General features: G+C 46.5%; 1 protein-coding gene across 5 annotated transcripts in view; it reads right to left on the minus strand.

Annotated features, from left to right (window-relative positions):
* The window catches only part of SORBS1 (sorbin and SH3 domain containing 1), a 232300-nt gene that overhangs the window by 64654 nt on the left and 149908 nt on the right, over window positions 1-17738 (minus strand). For all 5 annotated transcript variants that reach the window (XM_061162242.1, XM_061162241.1, XM_061162244.1 and 2 more), the window contains 2 exons: window positions 11184-11356; window positions 9566-9629 (listed from right to left, as the gene is read on the minus strand). In XM_061162242.1, the coding sequence (XP_061018225.1) occupies window positions 9566-9629; window positions 11184-11356 (237 nt within the window). The remainder of the gene's footprint in view (window positions 1-9565; window positions 9630-11183; window positions 11357-17738) is intronic.

Consider the following 17738-nt stretch of genomic DNA (forward strand, 5'->3'; position numbering starts at 1 on the left):
AAATCCTGCTTTCATTATTTCTCCAAGAGTCCTTTCAAAGAAAGTCCCAGTGGGCTCAGTGGAGCTGGATCTTGTGATTCCTGATGTGGTGGAGCCACACGCTGTGTCCCCTAGAGCCCCAAGCAGCAAACATCAAATCTTGGCAGCGACACCAGAACTTCCTGTGCCAGGGACTTCCAGAAAACTCTAACCCTAAGCAATATGTACTGGGTGTGAACAACTCCTGCTGGGAGACCCCTGCTGGGCTGAAATGTTTACGCACCAATGATTTTCCTCTGGGCTTTGGCAATTGTCCTTGGAGGCTCTATTTGGGAATAGCTACTCTCCGAAAACTGCCAGGAGGCACATAATTGTCTTTTCAACCACAGTACTTTAAATAGACTAAAAAAGATTTCCTATTTTTTTTTTTAAGAATTTATAATACTGTTAAAGACACTGGAGAAAATGCTGGTTGTTCTATTAAAAAAAGTATGTAATTGACCAAAATGAGATGATGGGCAAAAAGCACTATTTGCATAACTGCTTACCTATATCAATTAAATTTCAATTTTATGCATTTGTTAGGCTTTAAACTTAAAATCACTTTCCCAATTATCAGTGGTTCATTTTTAACTCAATCTTTTCCCACAGCTCAAGTTAATTCTTTTTCCCGCTTTACCCCACACACTTAAGAGGAAGGAGAAAAGGGTCAAGATAGACACAACGCACCCATCCAACAAACAAAAATGGTCAAAGAAAAGCATATACAGAGGCAGATATACAGTCTGGGTGGGATTGGGGAGGAAGAATAAGAAAAACGAGGAGTGGGGCAGGATGGTCAGGAAGAGTCCAGGGGGCTTGGGAAAGAGCCCCAAAGCTGTCTATCTCCGACTGCATGTGAGCGTGCTAAGTGACTTCAGTCGTGTCTGACTTTTCGACCTTATGGACTGTAGCCCGCCAGGCTCCTCTGTCCATGAGGTTCTCCAGGCAAGAACACTGGAGTGGGTTGCCATGTCCTCCTCCGGAGGAGCTTCCTAACCAGGGATCAAACCCGCGTCTCTTACATCTCCTGCATTGGCAGGCAAGTTCTTTACCACTAGCACCACCTGGGAAGACCCAAGTTCTGGTTAGACACAATCAAATTCTAAATAATGAAAAAGGACAAAAAACAAAAAGATCAATATAGGATGTAGAGTAGCTACAGAAGACAAACTTAGAAAAAAAAAATTGAATGCGAAGGAGTAAAGAGAATAAAGTGGAACAGGACAGGAGTGGACAGGGCAGGAGTCTGGGAGGGCCAGAGGGCCAGATGACGACTCACCGGCCTCATCTCCTAAGGTGTTTGTTCCTCCCTTGAAGATGGAAAGGGACTAACGGCTAACCTCGCTCCACTAGCTCGCAGGTCAGCCTTCCACACTTGCTCGGCGGAAGCCTTCTGGGCAGCTCTAGTTAGGGGAGCAAAGGTGACCGCTGCGAGCACTCAGCCCCTCCTCTGGGCAGTACTCGCTGGAGCTTGGGCAGAGGATCCCGGCCAGCCAGCCTCACAGCAGAACCATTTGCTTGAACTCAAGCAAAATAAGGCTATCCTAAGAAATCCTGAAAGGCCAGTGGAGGATTATTTTAACTCAGATATAGACATGCCTAAGAAAATAAGCCTCCTAAATCCTTGCCGGAACGCATCCTCATCTAGGAATGGGAAGAAGGTCAGTGAGATGGACGACTATGACGTGACACGTCCCCACAACCTGAGGATGCCTTGAGGTGGGGTCTGCAGTCACTTCACCAGGAGATGGCAGTGAGCACCATCAGCCAGACGGCCTGAAAACGCATCCACAAGCAAGGGGAAAGCGCTGGTCTCTGGGGCTTCAGCCTTGGCTGGTATGACAGCCCTCACCCTGACACGGTCAGGCGGGTTCTCACTGGCCCTGGACCACATGGTAACACTCCAGTTACTTGGTTTTGCTGACCTGGAGGCATCATGTGAAAATATCTCCCATCTTCTTGACATGAAGCATGTCAAGAAAGCCAACATCATCTGGCTATGTTCAGAGCAGACAGGCTAGTTGTTTTCAACCTGTATTCCCCACTCTCATTCTGTATTCAAGTACCCAAAACTACACTGGCGAGGATCTGCTTCTTTTTGTGGAGGATGGAAAAGGGGAAGGGGGTACTCCTCCACTGCAGTGGTCCCCAGTCCTGACCACGTGCCAAATCACTCGGGGAGCTCTCCTAATCTCATATTCCCAGACACCACCCCTGGAGTTGCTGGCTCAGCCAAGTGGAGCATGACTGACTCAGAAGCAGGCCAGTTGGATGCCTGAGTTAGGCATCAAAGAGCCCGGGCAAAGGGAACAGCCAAGAATACACAGTGCAACAGGAAAGGGAAAGGAATCAGCAGAGTAAATAAACATCCATGACTGGGGGGCCCCAGAGACCTGGGTTGGATTCCTCACTCTGCCACTTGCTGTGTGATCTTTCACAAATTAATTAACCTTTCTGAGCCTCACGCCCTCACAAAAATGAGGACTTACCTCATGGGGCTGCTGGGAGGATGAATATGAGATAACAACTGTGATGCAGCCAGCATGCAGCCTTGTGTTCAGTAAGTGAAAACAGAAGTGTTAGTTGCTCAGTCATATCCAACTCTTTGCGACCCCAAGGACTGTAGCCTGCCAGGCTTCTCTGTCAATGGGGATTCTCCAGGCAAGACTACTAGAGTGGGTTGCCATTGCCTTCTCCAAGGGATCTCCCCAACCCAGGGATTGAACCCAGATCTCCCACAGTGCAGGCAGATTCTTTTACAGTGCGAGCCAGGGCAGACCTCAATAAATGGCAGTGGCAGCAGTTACTGCAGGTGGTTGTGTTATTATTGTTATTAATAGGATTATGAATGTGAGATGCAGAGGTGCTGGCCACCACACTGCTGTTTCCTAAAGCAGGAGGCAGTGGCAGGGCTTCTGAAGTGGTTTCTCTACAGCATGTTCCTGTGGTTCCTGCTTCAGAAGGAAAATGTGGGCAGAATGTCCAAAGACTCAGTCTAGCAGACCCTCCATGGTCTGGGTGCAACAGTGGGTACTGTTGGCTCTGGTCTCTGTCAACATTCCCTCTCTCCGCTCTCACAATCAAAAGACCTAGTAGCATCTCAGATGCTAGGAAAGGACACGTGCCTTTAAGAGAAAGTGCATGCTGCATGCTCAGTCACTTAGTCATATCCTCCCACTCTTGGTGACCCCGTGGACTCTCTTTGTGACCGCATGGACTGTAGTCTACCAGGCTCCTCTGTCCATGGGATTCTCCAGGCAAGAATACTGGAGTAGGTTGCCATTTCCTTCTCTGGGGAATTTCCCTACCCAGAGACTGAATCCAGGCCCTTTGCATCTCATACACTGGTAGGCAGATTCTTTACTACTAAGCCACCTGGGAAGCCCTTTAAGGGAGAGACTGGATGGTAGGTAATTCATAGACAAGTAGCTCGTAGGCAGGGGAGAGAGGGTCAGGTGAAGGTTTAAAAGTAAAGGGAAGTAAAACTCATTTGCTTATTAGCCTTACTTCAGGGTTATTCCCAAAGGATTTCTGGTAAATTATTTTTATTTTTGTAAGCTTTCTAGGGACCAGGGTATTATAGAGAAATTATAAGAAATAAGTCTCCTGAATTCATTCTACTCTTCCCAAATTTCCTAGCCTCAATCCCTCCCAGCCACCCCTTGAAATAAAGAATAATCAGATGTAACATTGCTCCTTTCCCATTGAGTGGTCTAAAAGATTAGAAAATGATTACAAGTGATTGCTCCTTGTAGGGATTTATGGCTTTTTAAAAGTACATTTTAAATCTCATTGACTAAGACATGATAATTCTACTTATCTTCTGAAAAGTCCAGCCAGAAGTTTACTTTTTCACCCTAGCTTGAGGGAAAAAGGGACGTGGCTAAGCTTGACATAAACTTTCACATAGTCCTTTACTATTTTGGAGAATCAGCTTTGAGACATTTAGAAATGTCTTTTATACTGTATAATCAACTAGAATTTAGAAAAAAAGCAGTAGCCCTTAGGTTAGGTTTTGATAGGTTTATTGCAAATAATTCTAGTTCCAAATTCTGCATTCAAACAAAACAAAAAAAAAAAGCGACAGCAGTCTTCTTCCCTCAGGGAACAGACTCAGAATGACAGCTCACATTCCTCAGTAAATCTATTTTTTAAATGCTCACTTAAAAAGGCTGCCTTTGTGGCTCAGCTGGTAAAGAATTCGCCTGCAAAGCAGGAGACCTGGGTTCGAACCCTGGGTTGGGAAGAGCCCCTGGAGAAGGGAAAGGCTACCCATTCCAGTATTCTGGCCTGGAGAATTCCATAGAGTATATAGTCCATGAGGTGACAAAGAATTGGACAGGACCGAGCAACTTTCAATTTCAATGCTCATTAAAATCCATGGGCAGAGCCTGCCTTGGTTAGGCTCTGTGCGTGCTAAGTCGCTTCAGTCGTGTTGACTCTTTGTGACGCCATGGACTGTGGCCCATCACGCACCTCTATCCATTGGATTCTCCAGGCAAGAATACTGGAGTGGGTTGCCATTCCCTTCTCCAGGGGATCTTCCCAGTCCAGGGATCAAACCCGTTGTCTTCAGCATTGGCAATCAGGTTCTTTACCACTAGTGCCACCTCAGTTAGGTGCTAATCTGTCTTTAACACCCTTCTTTGAGAGGTATAAATCCTTCCCATATTAAGAAAGGTGTGCAGAGCCCAGGGCCACTGACTGGCAGCACAGGGCTGAGGAGGACCTGCTGAAACTCACAGATATCAAAACCACAAACCAGAGGCTCTCTCATTACTCAACAAAAAATTAAAATGAAAATAACAATGCTTTACAGTGAGCTAGCTCAAACGTTGGAGAAGGCAATGGCACTCCACTCCAGTACTCTTGCCTGGAAAGTCCCATGGACGGAGGAGCCTAGTGGGCTGCAGTCCATGGGGTCACTAAGAGTCAGACACGACTGAGTGACTTCACTTCACTTCACTTCATGATCTATGTCTGGCTCTGTCTTCCAGGCAAGAGCGGGGGCAAGACAGAACCAACCCTGTTTTTAAAAAAACCTCCAGGCAAGAAGACTTCTTAGAAACTTGTGTTAAAGTCTAATCATCTTGGTTATTATGAATCTTTTACATCCAACCTAATTTTTTCCTCTTTATTCTTTAAGACGATTTCTTCCTTGTGGGTCTTTGAAAATAAAACTAGTAAGGTCTGCTTCATAAATTATAAGTGAAAAGTTATCATGTCATCCCTGTTTATACCTCATGGTAAAATAAGCCTCACTCTCTCTCTTGTACCCAACTTGACGTGAACTACCAAACAGATGTCACTGTCAGCCAGGGTTGCTAGGTATGGCAGTTGATGACATGGCAGCTCTGGTGTGAGGCTAGAAGGCAAAAGCCTGCCTGCAGCTCAACAGCCAGGCTTACTGGACACTGCTGGCACTGCCTGCGACAAGCTAAGGCATTCTTCCAGGCCAATGGGAGTCACTGTTTTCCACAGGCCTCCTCCAGGTGGCTTTCCTCTGCCCGTGCCTATGGGATTCTGTACCTTCAGGCATGTTGTGTGCTGGTCATCTTCCCTAGAAAGGAATCCTATCTTATGAGAGGGTTGGGGTCTCATGTCCAAAAAAGCAAAAATCAAAAACTGCAGTTGATTAAAAGTACCCTAAAAAAATTTCCCACTCATCCTGTTCAGCCCACTGTTTCTGAAGCAATATTTTCGCTAGAATCAGCACCCCAAAGCAAAAGACTAGGTTACCCCACACCAGAGACTCTTGCTGAAAATAAGGAAGTCACTGATTACAATGAAATCATCAGCTTTAAATTTTTTAAGTATTGATTCCTTTGGCAGATTTTTCTTTTTGTTCGAAATAGGCCCCCCAGGGGTGAAAGTGTTAGAAACCACTGATGGGCACACCACAGGGAGACGGAAAATGGAATATAATATTTTAACTAAAATTGTTATCTAATACAGCTCAGCACATCTTCTCATGGGCATGAAGTGATCAATAAAAGTCTGGTGAGTGACAGAACACACGACTTCACCAAAGATGAGAAGGGTTGAGCAGGGTGATAAGCTGAGCTAATTAGAACAGAGATGAACTGAAGAGGGGCGGCATTGGGCTTCACCCTTAGGAAAGAACTCAGAATCTGTGGTCCAAAGCCTTCACTCACCAACATTCTCCAGGCAGGTACTCAGGACCTACTGTGTGCCAGCAAGGTTTTCTGTGGCCTTCTGGACACGTGCTCTTGCAACTGCCACTACGCTGGACCTAGTACCATGAAGCAGCCTTGTCTAATTCCCTGCCTGATGTGAACTTTGGAAGACAGATGACATATCTTATTCATGGCACTATCCTCAGTTCCCAGGACAGTGTCTGGCACACACAAGTGCTCAGTAACTACTTGACTGGATGAAGTTCAGAGCATTCAACATCTTATCCTAGAAGAGAACACAGTCAAAGTGCTTCCTGCCTACCCCACCTACTCCCCCTTTTCTGCGTCACTCATCTGAAAAGTAGACAATCCTTGAGACCAGAATTAATTCTCCGAATGTTGCCCTTCACTCACCTTTCAGCACCTTCTTTGACACTTAGACTATATACTCCAGAAAAGAATATTTTCCAGATACAAGTGTGGCCATTCTCCCCTAGCAGGTCCAAATTCCTAGCCAGCTCTTCCATGAAAAGGTTTCTAGCTTGGCCAAAACCCTTATTATTTTTCAAGGGATATCATCTCCCACCATGACAGAATCCCATACCTGGATACCTCTTGGGGAATTCCCTACCAAGGAAATATACCTGGAGATACACCGAGGACAAGAGCGGCCCAGTGCAGAGTAAGCTGCACCCACAGGAACCCAGTCATGTTTCTCTCGCGGACGCTGGCTCGTCTAACTCCTTGCCCATGAACCCTAATGACTCAGCTTCCCTGAGTCACTGCCCAGCCACCAGCACCACGTGACCACCCCAGATACAAAGCCGTGGGTAGCTGGGCACAGCCAGCTTTTCACAGAGCCCCATGTGTTGAAAGCATTATAACGAAGCCACATTGGCTACCCTATTAATCATGTTAACTTCAAGGGAACAGGATTAAAATACCATCTGGATAGACTCCAGTCACACAGTTAGCGAGGACTTGAGAACACCACAAAACACATGTTTACAGGGAAGCAAATGATAGGGAGACAGCTCTCAGCCACCAGCAAGAACCCCAAGGTGAAAAAGAAAGTAACAGCACTGCTACAAAGAGAGGCACGTGATTTTCCTTTAATTACCTTCAGATTTAGGACTAGGAGTAGATGCAGGAAACTGGTAGGTAGGAGTGTAAGGATTGTCCTCTGTAGCAGAGAAAAGCAGTGGATTTTGAAACTATCCACCACCAAGTGGAGGAAGTGACAAATCTCCAATTGACTCTTTCAAATGACCGATTACCTATTTTAGTGTTATTAAAGCACACACGGCATCACACTTGAAAAGAGATTAATGAATTAGAAAGGATTTGGTTATTTTCATATGGCACATCATGCAAATGAGTGAAATAAAACTTCTGCCAACCAAAAATGACTATAAAAAACAAAATCTAAAAGCCAAATCTTATTCTTAAAAATGGAACTATAAGAATTAAGTTAAGGCTAGATATACTCTCTAAGTTCATGGTACCTTCAGAATTTTGCTGGATTTCAGGAAGTTCAGGGAATTTGTACGTAGGGAAATAAGGGTTTTCTTCAGGAGTGTCTAGGGAGAGGAGAGGGTTTGGGAGAGAGAATAGAGGAAAATACAAATGGAGAGAATGAACAAACAGAAATCCACACACAATTCAGGCTCCTTGAATTCTGGAACATACTAAGCTTCACCAGTGATGGAAGAAACTCAAACTGCTTTTAAAAATCCAGTCCTTTTGCCTGAATTACTGAGACACCTTTAAAGACACAACATCACTTCTCTTCTTAGACAAAGAATATATACAGGCTCCAAAAAGGAAGAGAAATTCAGTACAAAGCTTCAAACTTTCACTTTTTATAGGCAAAAAAATGAAATATGCTAATAAACAGTGTGTAAAGAAAACACTATCATCAAATGATTTTTGTTTAAAAAATCAAAGCTCATGCCATAGACATTAGAATCGGGGCAAATAAGTGGATTCTTAATGTTTCAAACACCTCTCTGCCTAGGGCAGGTAGTTTTGCTCAGAATCTGTAATTTAGGCTGAGTTAAAAGCTATAATATATGAGAAGACCAATGCTGCCTGAGGAGCAGAAATACATATTTTTCACATAGGCACCTGTGTCTCAGTATTCGGGTCACCAAATCTGGGTCTAAATGTGAGACAGACACAGAGTGCTGGAGGAAATGGACACTGGCTTCTACAAGTGACCAGTAGAATGGGCATCATCTGAGAGCCAGCACGTAGCATCTCCACCATGACTGAGCTCATCTACCTCAAAAAGAATGAATTTACTCCTGTCTCAGAAACACTAAACACTGAGCATCTCAATATTTACAAAACAGTTTGAAGAGGGGCACCCCCAGTTTCGTTCTGAACACTGCAGGAGCTAATGAATGCACGAGCTGGCATCCACAGTTAACCAGAGAGACCAGTTATCTGCAGCACAGGCTGACCAGACCCTGACCAGAGGCTTTTCCTTTGCCTTCATGTGTCATCTGTGCCAGGCGGCCAGACTGGATTTGGCCACAGGGAAGGACAGGATGCTCTGCCCACCGGAGCAGTGGTACCCTTCTCATGGCACAGCTGCATCCCTGCCCAGCAGCTGACCGGCAGCATAGGAGGATGGGAGCTGTTTGGGAGCGTTGACCTGGGGTTCTCCCACCATGCTGGGTCCCCTGCTGGCAGCCCGGCAGGCCCCTGATTAGGAAGCACTACTCCCCCAGCTTGAGCAGTTTTGTAGTGTCAGCTCTTGACTGTCTCTTGGGGCTACCTGCCAAGTGCTGGCTCCCAGCCGAGGAAGCTGATTTTTCATATTAACACCACCATACAGGTGCACCATGCATCCTACTTCACAAGGCAGAATCTGCCCTCATTTGGACCTTGCAGCTTCCCTCAGAGGGAGGCAAAGGGGACAACGCACAGAGAGAGGGGTACACGATTGGTCCAAGGTCACCTGAGTGCTTGGGGAACTAAACCCAGATGAGAACATTTTTAACTCCCAGTTCATGCCCTCTCAGCTCGCTCTGCCTACAAGGCAGTCATGGGCTGACACTGGGAGGGTCACCTAAAGCCAGAAGCGGGTGGGAGTGGAAGCTGCTCGCAGCCCAGGCAGGCAGACACTGAAGGGCACAGGCAGGATGCTGCGTTCAGCCTGCTGCATCCCCATCATCTGGGAGGGAGGGCCTGGGAGCTGCCCTCGGCTCCTCCCACATGTGAGGCAGGCACAGGAGTTCTCCTGCCCACTCAGTTTTGATGGTGCAAGGCTGGGCTCAGGCAGGTCAGGGCCTAACGAGGTCAAGCTGCAGGGCCCAGTCTGCCAGCCAAGTGAGTTTAGGTCCTCACTGCAATAGTCAACACATGGGCACAGCACAGTTCCTACAAATGAAAATCAGTACCTCTGTTTAGCTTGTGGATCTGTTTAAACATGGTCTTGTACCAGTCTTTTGATCTCTCGGTGTTCTGAAGAAAAACAAAGAGTAAAATAAAATGAGACTCTCAGCACATTTCAGAACTTCTGGGATTACAAAAGCAAAATGCAAATGACAAGGTCTCAAGTCAAAATGCATGTAAGTCTATACATCTTTGTGATTTCTCATTTAAACTCTTCTGTAGAAGTGTATTTAAGCCACCTGCATAGGGCCAGGTATAGAATGTATACATCAAAACATAATCCCTTACAGCATCCAATGCCGGAGAATTTCCATCCTAACCGCAAAGCTGGGTAGTTTTTTAAGATAAAAATAAAACAAGGAAAGAGACAGATACGTGGTTAGATCAAATACTTTCACTTCCACTTAACAGATGAGAAAATGTGATAAAGAAAGTCAAAGTGACTGCCTGAGGTCACAGAGCGGGTGAGATGGTCAGCGGGAAGGCTACCCAACACAGGGTTAGAAGGAAGGGGCTGCTCAGTTGTGCAATCGGGGCAAGTCATCCTTCCTTAGTTCCCATTTCCTTATCTATAAAATGAGAAAGATATTACTATCTACCTTGTATGGTGAATCATCCTTAAATGAGACAGTGCATTTGGAAGTGGAAGATGCAATCATTATTAGTAACAAGTCTTCCTACCACGTATTATTATTATTTCTTAGGACCACATAACATTTTTTTTTTTTTTTGCTGTGGTGCATGGCATGTGGAATCTTTTGTTTCTCAACCAGGGATTGAACCTGTGCCCCCTGTATTGGAAGTACAGTGGAGTTTTAACCACTGGAACACCAGGGAAGTCCCACATAACAGTTCTTTTGAGGTTTAGTCCACTGCTGTTTCTATCAGCTTCTCCCCAAGGGACACAAAAACCTGTCCTTTGCTCAACGGAAATCACAGAGAAACACACCCCAGGCAGGCACATGGAGAGGGATGGGATTCACCCCAATCCAGCTTCAAAAGTGAGGCATCCCTGGGAGCGCAGGGCCTGCAGGAGGCTGGTGGGTCTGCAGGGCAGGGAGGGTTGGGGCAGAGCTACTAAGAGAACCACCCTGTCCAAGGCCCTGCAAGCTGAATGCACCCTGTGAGTCCCTCAAGTTTCCTACTCTCCCTGGATGAGGAGGTTATCCCCTACCTCTCCACCAGGGGAACTTCTTTCTGAACCCACTGTAGCAGGGACCCTGAGCCTCACACCCGGCCCAGGGTTCTCTAAGCTTGGACCACAGAATGATGATAAAGGAGATGGGGAAATAGGGCCCCAGACTCTCAACAAATAAATAGCCTTTCTGTTCTATTGCACAGAAACCACTCTGCCATTGTTCCACCAGCTTCTCCCCACATTCATCTCACCACAAAACCCTGTTCTCCTGGATTCAGTAACAGCTAACATATGCCTTGGGAAAAGCTGTTGCCCAGCTCTTAGAGGCTCCACACCCTCTGTGGGCTTGAAGAGGCGAGAGTGGTGAGCATTCTCCTTTTGGGGTCTCTGCCACCCACAGAGGGAGTTCACGTGGACTCAGGGGTGTACACCTGTCACCAGCTTCGGACAAAGCCTAGGAAGCACTTCCAGGTCCACACTCGTACCCGGAGTGGGATGCCCACTTCATCCATGCAAACATCGCTTAGGTCCTGAGTGCTCTTGGCCGCCTGCCGGCTGTCATCCTTCGCCTTCCTCTCAGCAGCCCTGCCAGGGGAGGTGGGTTTTTCCTGAGCTGGTGCCGAGTCCTGCTCTCCCACTCTTCTTTCCGAGGCAGGATCTGAAAAAGAAAAGCAACCATTAACTGAAGCTCTTGTGGTAGCGCCAAAGCAAATTCCCCCCAAACAATCCAGCTAGAGGAAAGTGTGTTTGCCAATTTGGAGCTGTGTTTTGAGCAGGGGTCAGCACACCAGGGCCCAGCCCCCAGCTTCTGTAAATAAAGTTTTATTAGAACACAGCCACAGCCTGCGCCAACACATTATTTATGGCTGCTTTGGAGCTACAATGGCAGAGCTGAGTAGCTGCGACAGAAACCATATGGCCTGCGAAGCGTAACATGTTTACCATCTGGTTCCCTCTTTTTTTTTTTTTTTTTGTATTTATTCTTTATTTATTGAATGAAAGATTCTTTAAATTCTGCAGTGTTTTATAAATTTTTAAAGTTCCACACACATGATTTCACATAATCCCATAACTCTTTTTCCCCCTACCCTTAAATACTGCCCCTCCCCACACTGGTAACCACTAGCTTATTCTCTACATCTGTTTGCTTTGCTTTTTTCACTAGTTTGTTGTATTTTTTAGAGTCCACATGTAAGTGATATCATCAGCATTTGCCTTTCTCTGACTTATTTCACTTAGCACAGTGCCATCCAACTCCACAAATGTTACTGCAAATGGCAAATTTTCAGTTTTTATGGCTGAGTAGTATTCCACTGTATGCACACACCACATCTTCTTCATCCATTCATCTGTTGATGGACACTTACATTGCTTCCATACCTTGGCAACTGTAAATAATGCTACTATAAACACTGAGGTGCAAGTATCTTTTTGAATTGGTGTTCTTTTTTTTCTTCAGCCATATACCCAAGAATGGAATTTCTGGGTCATGGGGTAGATCTATTTTTTAGTCTTTTCAAGAAACCTCCATACCATTTTTCACCCATTTGACCCTTTTAAAAAATATGTAGACAGTGTGGTAAGTGCCCTACAGAGGTTTGTACCTGGTGCTCTAGAAATCCAGGTAGTTCTGACTCTTCTAGAAAGTCAGGGAATAGGTAAATCCACAAGAGAGTGGCCAAACACTACTTGAAAGTTCTTGTTTCACCTTGGGGAAGTCACTCAACTTTTCTGTTCCTCTGTTTTCTCATTCAAATATGGGGATAACACTTCAACTGGCCAGCTCACATCCACATGGTAAGGTCCTAATAAGATAGCTTATACCAAGTGCTCAGAAAACAGTAAACTGCTAAAAGGACATTAAGGTTTATTTAATTCAATTCAGGATCAGAAGTTACAGAGAGCTAATAAACATACCATGTGTGGTCTATAGATGATAAACTTAGTGTATTCTGTTATTCCAAGGCATGTCATTTATTTGCAGAGGGCATTTACTAAGTAAGCACCTGACAGGTGCTATGTGTTCACAGGCACTGTGGATGCTATGCATTCACATGTGCTGTGGACGTGGGGGTGCACCTTTCCTAGCCTGGCCTTCAAGGAGCTCATGGTCTAGTGGCAGAAAGATCAGGACAGCCAGCAATGAGAACAGAGGTGACCAGGGCTGACAGAGGAGTCTGCACCCAAGTCAGCCAAGGAACTGGGGTTCAGGGCCACCTCTCAGAGGAGGGGTCAGTCAGAAACATACAGGAGGGGAACAGTGCTCCCAGCAGAGGGAATACCAGGGCCCCTGAAATCCTCTGAGCTTATCCTGTCCCAGGCATCGTGTTAAGTTCATAATCTCATCTCATCCTTCCAATAACCCTGTGTGGAAGAAACTACCATTATCCCTCCATCTACAGGTAAGTGGAAAAAAGTACAGAGAAGTCAGGTTGCCTTCCTGAAGTCACACAGCAGCACGTGGTCAAGCTGGGATTTGGCCTTGTGTCCACCTGACTTCAGCAGTCCTCTCTGAGCCACATCCTGTCTGGCCTTGCTCAAAGAGGGGACCAAGGTTTTGCACTTGAGAGACTGCTGATCTAAACAGAGAAGTTGGGAAAGGGAAATGGGCTGGAGAAGGCAGGGAGATGGCTACCTCCACACCTTCGACAGAGTAGAAATGCCGTGGAGACACTGAAGAAGTATGAGAGCAAAGCCTAGGAAGAGGTCCCAGAAGAGGGTGATTTTGGAGCCATCAGCACGAAAGTGATGGCTGAAGGCAAAGAGATGGATGAGGTCAGCAGAGGAGATGAGAGCAGAGTCAAGGGCCAAAGTCACATACTGAGGAATGTCATGGTTACAGGATGAAAAGCAAAAAGCAAAAAAAATTTAAAAAAAAAAGGCATCCCAGAAGCTTGCAGGAGTCACTGGAGGGATAGGAGATGAAACCAGAGAGGAACAAGCAAGTGTCCCCGAAACCAGAGAAGACAGAGTTCCGAGAAGTGGGATGTTAAATGCGTCAGAGGAAAAAAGAAAAATAAAGCTGAGGAGGCAGCATTACCTTAGGCAAAAAAAGAGTCACAGGATCACTCTGGAGCAAATTTCAGGAGGGGAGTGAGGGGAGATGCCAGGTGGCAGGGAAAGGGAGGAATCCGTGAGCGGAAGTGGGCAGTAAGTAGGAGCATGGAAGGAAGGAGTGTGTCAGGATCTGCCCAATTTCCAACAAGCTTTTGAAACAAATACTCATTTTGGGGCCACAGAGAAATTTCTAAGTGCTCTGTGTAAGACAACTTTGTGAGTGCTTCAGAAAATCCCATCATCTTTTTTTTTTTTTTTTGAGATATAGGGATTTATTCATTAAAATGATTTCTTATAGCACTGATTTTTTAAATTTTTATACAATTTTTAAAGGTTATACTACATTGACATGTGCTGAGTCACTTCAGTTGTGTCCAACTCTTTGCAACCCTTGGACTATAACTCGCCAGGCTCATCTGTCCATGAGATTCTCTAGGCAAAAATACTGGAGTGGGTTGCCATGCACCCCATTTATAGTTACTACAAAATATGGTACGATCCATCTTTGTAGCCTATCTTACACCCAATAGTTTGTATCTCTCACTTGCCCTCCTTCTCCCAGGTTACCACTAGTGGGTTCTCTCCTTCTCTGAGTCTGCTTCTTTCTTGTTTTATTCACTAGTTTGTTGCATCTCTGACATCATCACCTTATGCTTTAAAGGATGCTAAGATTAGACTGGTTTTATGGGATGAGTTCTCAGGCTCCCAGGAAATTCTAACAGGAGGGCTCAAGGATTTGGCAGGCGGCCTGGGAGGGTGGGGGGATGTCAAGGTGGGTGGATGTTGACTTACCAGAGTTCACCCTTAACATGGCTCTGCTGAACACTCTCCTCCCCGCTGGAAAAGCTTTGTCTAAGTGTGATCAGGCAACACAGATGAGGCCGATTTCAGGCTTAGAGATGCTCACAGTCTGTACCCTCTACTGTCGTCTTTTCAGGGAAAGATCACAGATATGCCAATCTCAGCATTTCCAGACCCAGAGTGACTCTTAAGAAATTGTTAGGGCAGGTGGTTCGAGCAACAATCACGTAATTGCAAAACTCAGGCTGACAGTTCACGGATTTGCTCCCAAGCTGCCAGCGTCCTTTTGATCTACAAAAATTAGCTCTGAATGATTTTATTTTAGGAGCCTGTGATCATGTGACTAGTGATTGACTGGGTTTCAATACACAGAGGGCTGAACTGCAGCCTCTAAAGAAACGTTTCTTTATACAGTGGAAACCCAAGGTGGCACTTCACTGTACCACGCAGGTAACAGGGCTACCCTCTGACATCCTATGGGCTACAGTGAAGTCTTGCTGCTATTTCTCACTAGGCAAACACATGACATCCTGGAGCATTTCCTTCTAGTTTTATACTGTGCTTTCAAAGGCAGGTCCTGGAAAGGGCCACTAAATAAAGGATGCTGTTGACAACCTGGACAGGGCATGTGTGTTTCTGAGAGGTGGAAAAGCATTCCTATTCTTCACACCCAAAGCTCTGTGATTGAGGAACACAGCCACACTTGCACTTTCCTCGGGGAAGGGAGGGTGACCTCTCTGTACTCTATGCTGGCCCCTCTGTCCCAGCCTTTGTTTTCTGGTCTTTCTACCGAGGGGACAGGAACTTCATGAGGCCAAATCCCAGGCCTCATTCCTGGATGAATCTCATTGAACATGAAGCCCTTAGAGGTTCAATACAAAGTCTGTTATGAGAGGGAGGCTGGTGGTCCTTTCAGGGCCCATCACCACTGAGGCGAGGGGCAAAGCCCCAGTCTCCTTACTCCAGAGCACCAGCCCCACCAGCCCTCTCTCCTGCAGAAGCTTCTGAACAAAACAGTGCTCTTTCTTTTTAAACAAAAGTACTTTTAGTGAGCACCTACGTCATGCCCCACTCTATCAAACACGATCAGTGGATCTGTCCCAAAACTAGAGGATGGAAGCGCTGGGCTTATTTTAGAGCAGAGGAAGTGGCCTGAGTCTGCCAACATTAAAGAGAAGCCATGATATTCACAAAGCACCTTCCAGGGTGCAACGCCCATGCCCCCCTCCTATCTCACAGGAGCCCTTATTGTTGTGGTTCAGTCACTCAGTTGTGTCCAACTCTTTGTGACACTATGGACAATAGCCCACTAGGCTCCTCTGTCCAGAGTTCTCCAGGCAAGAATACTGGAGTGGCTGCCATTTCCTTCTTCAGAGGATCTTCCTGACCCAGAGATCAAACCCACGTCTCCTGAGCTGGCACATGGATACTCTACCACTGAGCCACCTGGGAAGCCCCACGGGATCCCTACAGTGCCTCTCTGAGGCAGGTGCAAGGATTACCAAGCCTATTTCCCATACAAGAAAACTGGTTCACAGAGGTGAAGTCACATCCCCAGGGGCAAACAGCTACTATAAAAGAAGGAAGAATGAGGACCAAACTCTGGGTCCCTAACTTGTGTTGAGGTGCCCTTTCAGACTCCCAAAGGCAGGAAGGCGCCCATAGGAGCTCGTTTTCAGAGCCACCCTATTCTCAGCCACCTGGGCTAGAGCCAGGGAATGAAGTAGGCTGGAGCAAGGCAGCTCCTGGAGGGGCCACAAAGGGCACCTGCGCTCAGCCACAGCTTGTCCCCACCCCGAGGCCAAGTCCCGATAAAGCGGAGAGGGTGTGAGAACCCTATATCTTCTCCGCCGGGCTCTCCACGAATCACAAGGACAGCAGTGGGAGGAAGGGACCCAGAACTCACAGAGCAGCTGCCCAGGAAAACAGTGCTTCTGTTATCCACCAGATCAGGGTCCTCAAGCCCAGAGTTCATGAGCATCTTTAAATCCAGCACATGTCATGTGTTTGCATAGGTGTGGTTTTTCCTGGAGCCTGAATCTACTGCCTTGTTTAGAGCCTCCAAATGAGTCTATGACCAAGGTTACAAGCCATGATCCCACACCATAAGCTGCTCCAGGGAAGCACAGTTCCCTGATATAGCCCCAGATCCTGGCTCGGTACCTGACGCCAAGGCGTTCAATACAATAACAAGTGAACCAATGGAGGCGCCGACTGGCAACAGTAACTCACGTCTATCAAGCACTTACGAGCACCAGTGCTCAGCTGTTGACAAGCAGAACCCAGAGGCACTACTGCTTTCCCTATTTAGCAGATAAAAACCGATTTCGTAGTTTAGATAATCAGGAACCTGCCTAAGGTCACACCGTCAGTAAGTGGGAGAACCAGGATTCCGGCTACATAAAGTCGGAAGGAAATGCCTAAAACATTCCCATTCCTGGGCTCCCTCCCCACCCCAACCTTGTCCCAATTCTGCACACTTTATCAAAGAGTGAGCCCTGATACATGATTATACTTGCAGTCACTCCCTGCCACTGGTGACCCTTGAAGAAACTTGCAACTCTGGTGCAGTCAGTACAGAGGGCAGCACTAGAGCCACCGGGAAGTTGGTGAGAAATGCAACTTCTCATCTACACCCACGACACCCAATCTCTGGAGGGGTGGCCCAGGAATCCGGGATTTGGCCAGCTCTCCAGGAGGGTCTGATGCCCCTTCAAGTTCAAGAGGCAGTGCTCTTTTGCCCTCTTCCAAGCACTGCTGATCTGGAGGCTCTCCCCTAGGTCCATCATCACAGGGTCACCTACTGGCACTTGGGGTTGCCAGGCAAAAAGAAGAGGACTCACCCACATTCCCCAGTTCCAAACCTGTCACATCCTAGAAGACAGATAGAAGCAATAGGAAGGTGCCTCCTTCAATGACACTGGCCAGGAACACTCCATCTAAAGCACAATTCCTTGTTGCTTTTATTCAGAATGGAATGTTCTTATCCATCAAGGTACTTGTCACAGGCCCACTGGACACATGTACTAGTTTGTACCATCAGGGTATGGCTACCAATCTGCAAGTTCCAGGGAGGCAGCCACCATGCCTGTTTTGATCATCCTTGCAGCCAGCAGTAAGCTGAGTTCCCAACACATCAGAGAAGCTCGCAAGACTTCACTGACTGAACACATCAGGTGGGG

The sequence above is a fragment of the Dama dama genome, chromosome 15 (genome assembly GCF_033118175.1).
Source record: "Dama dama isolate Ldn47 chromosome 15, ASM3311817v1, whole genome shotgun sequence".
In the NCBI taxonomy this organism is placed as follows: Eukaryota; Metazoa; Chordata; class Mammalia; order Artiodactyla; family Cervidae; genus Dama; species Dama dama.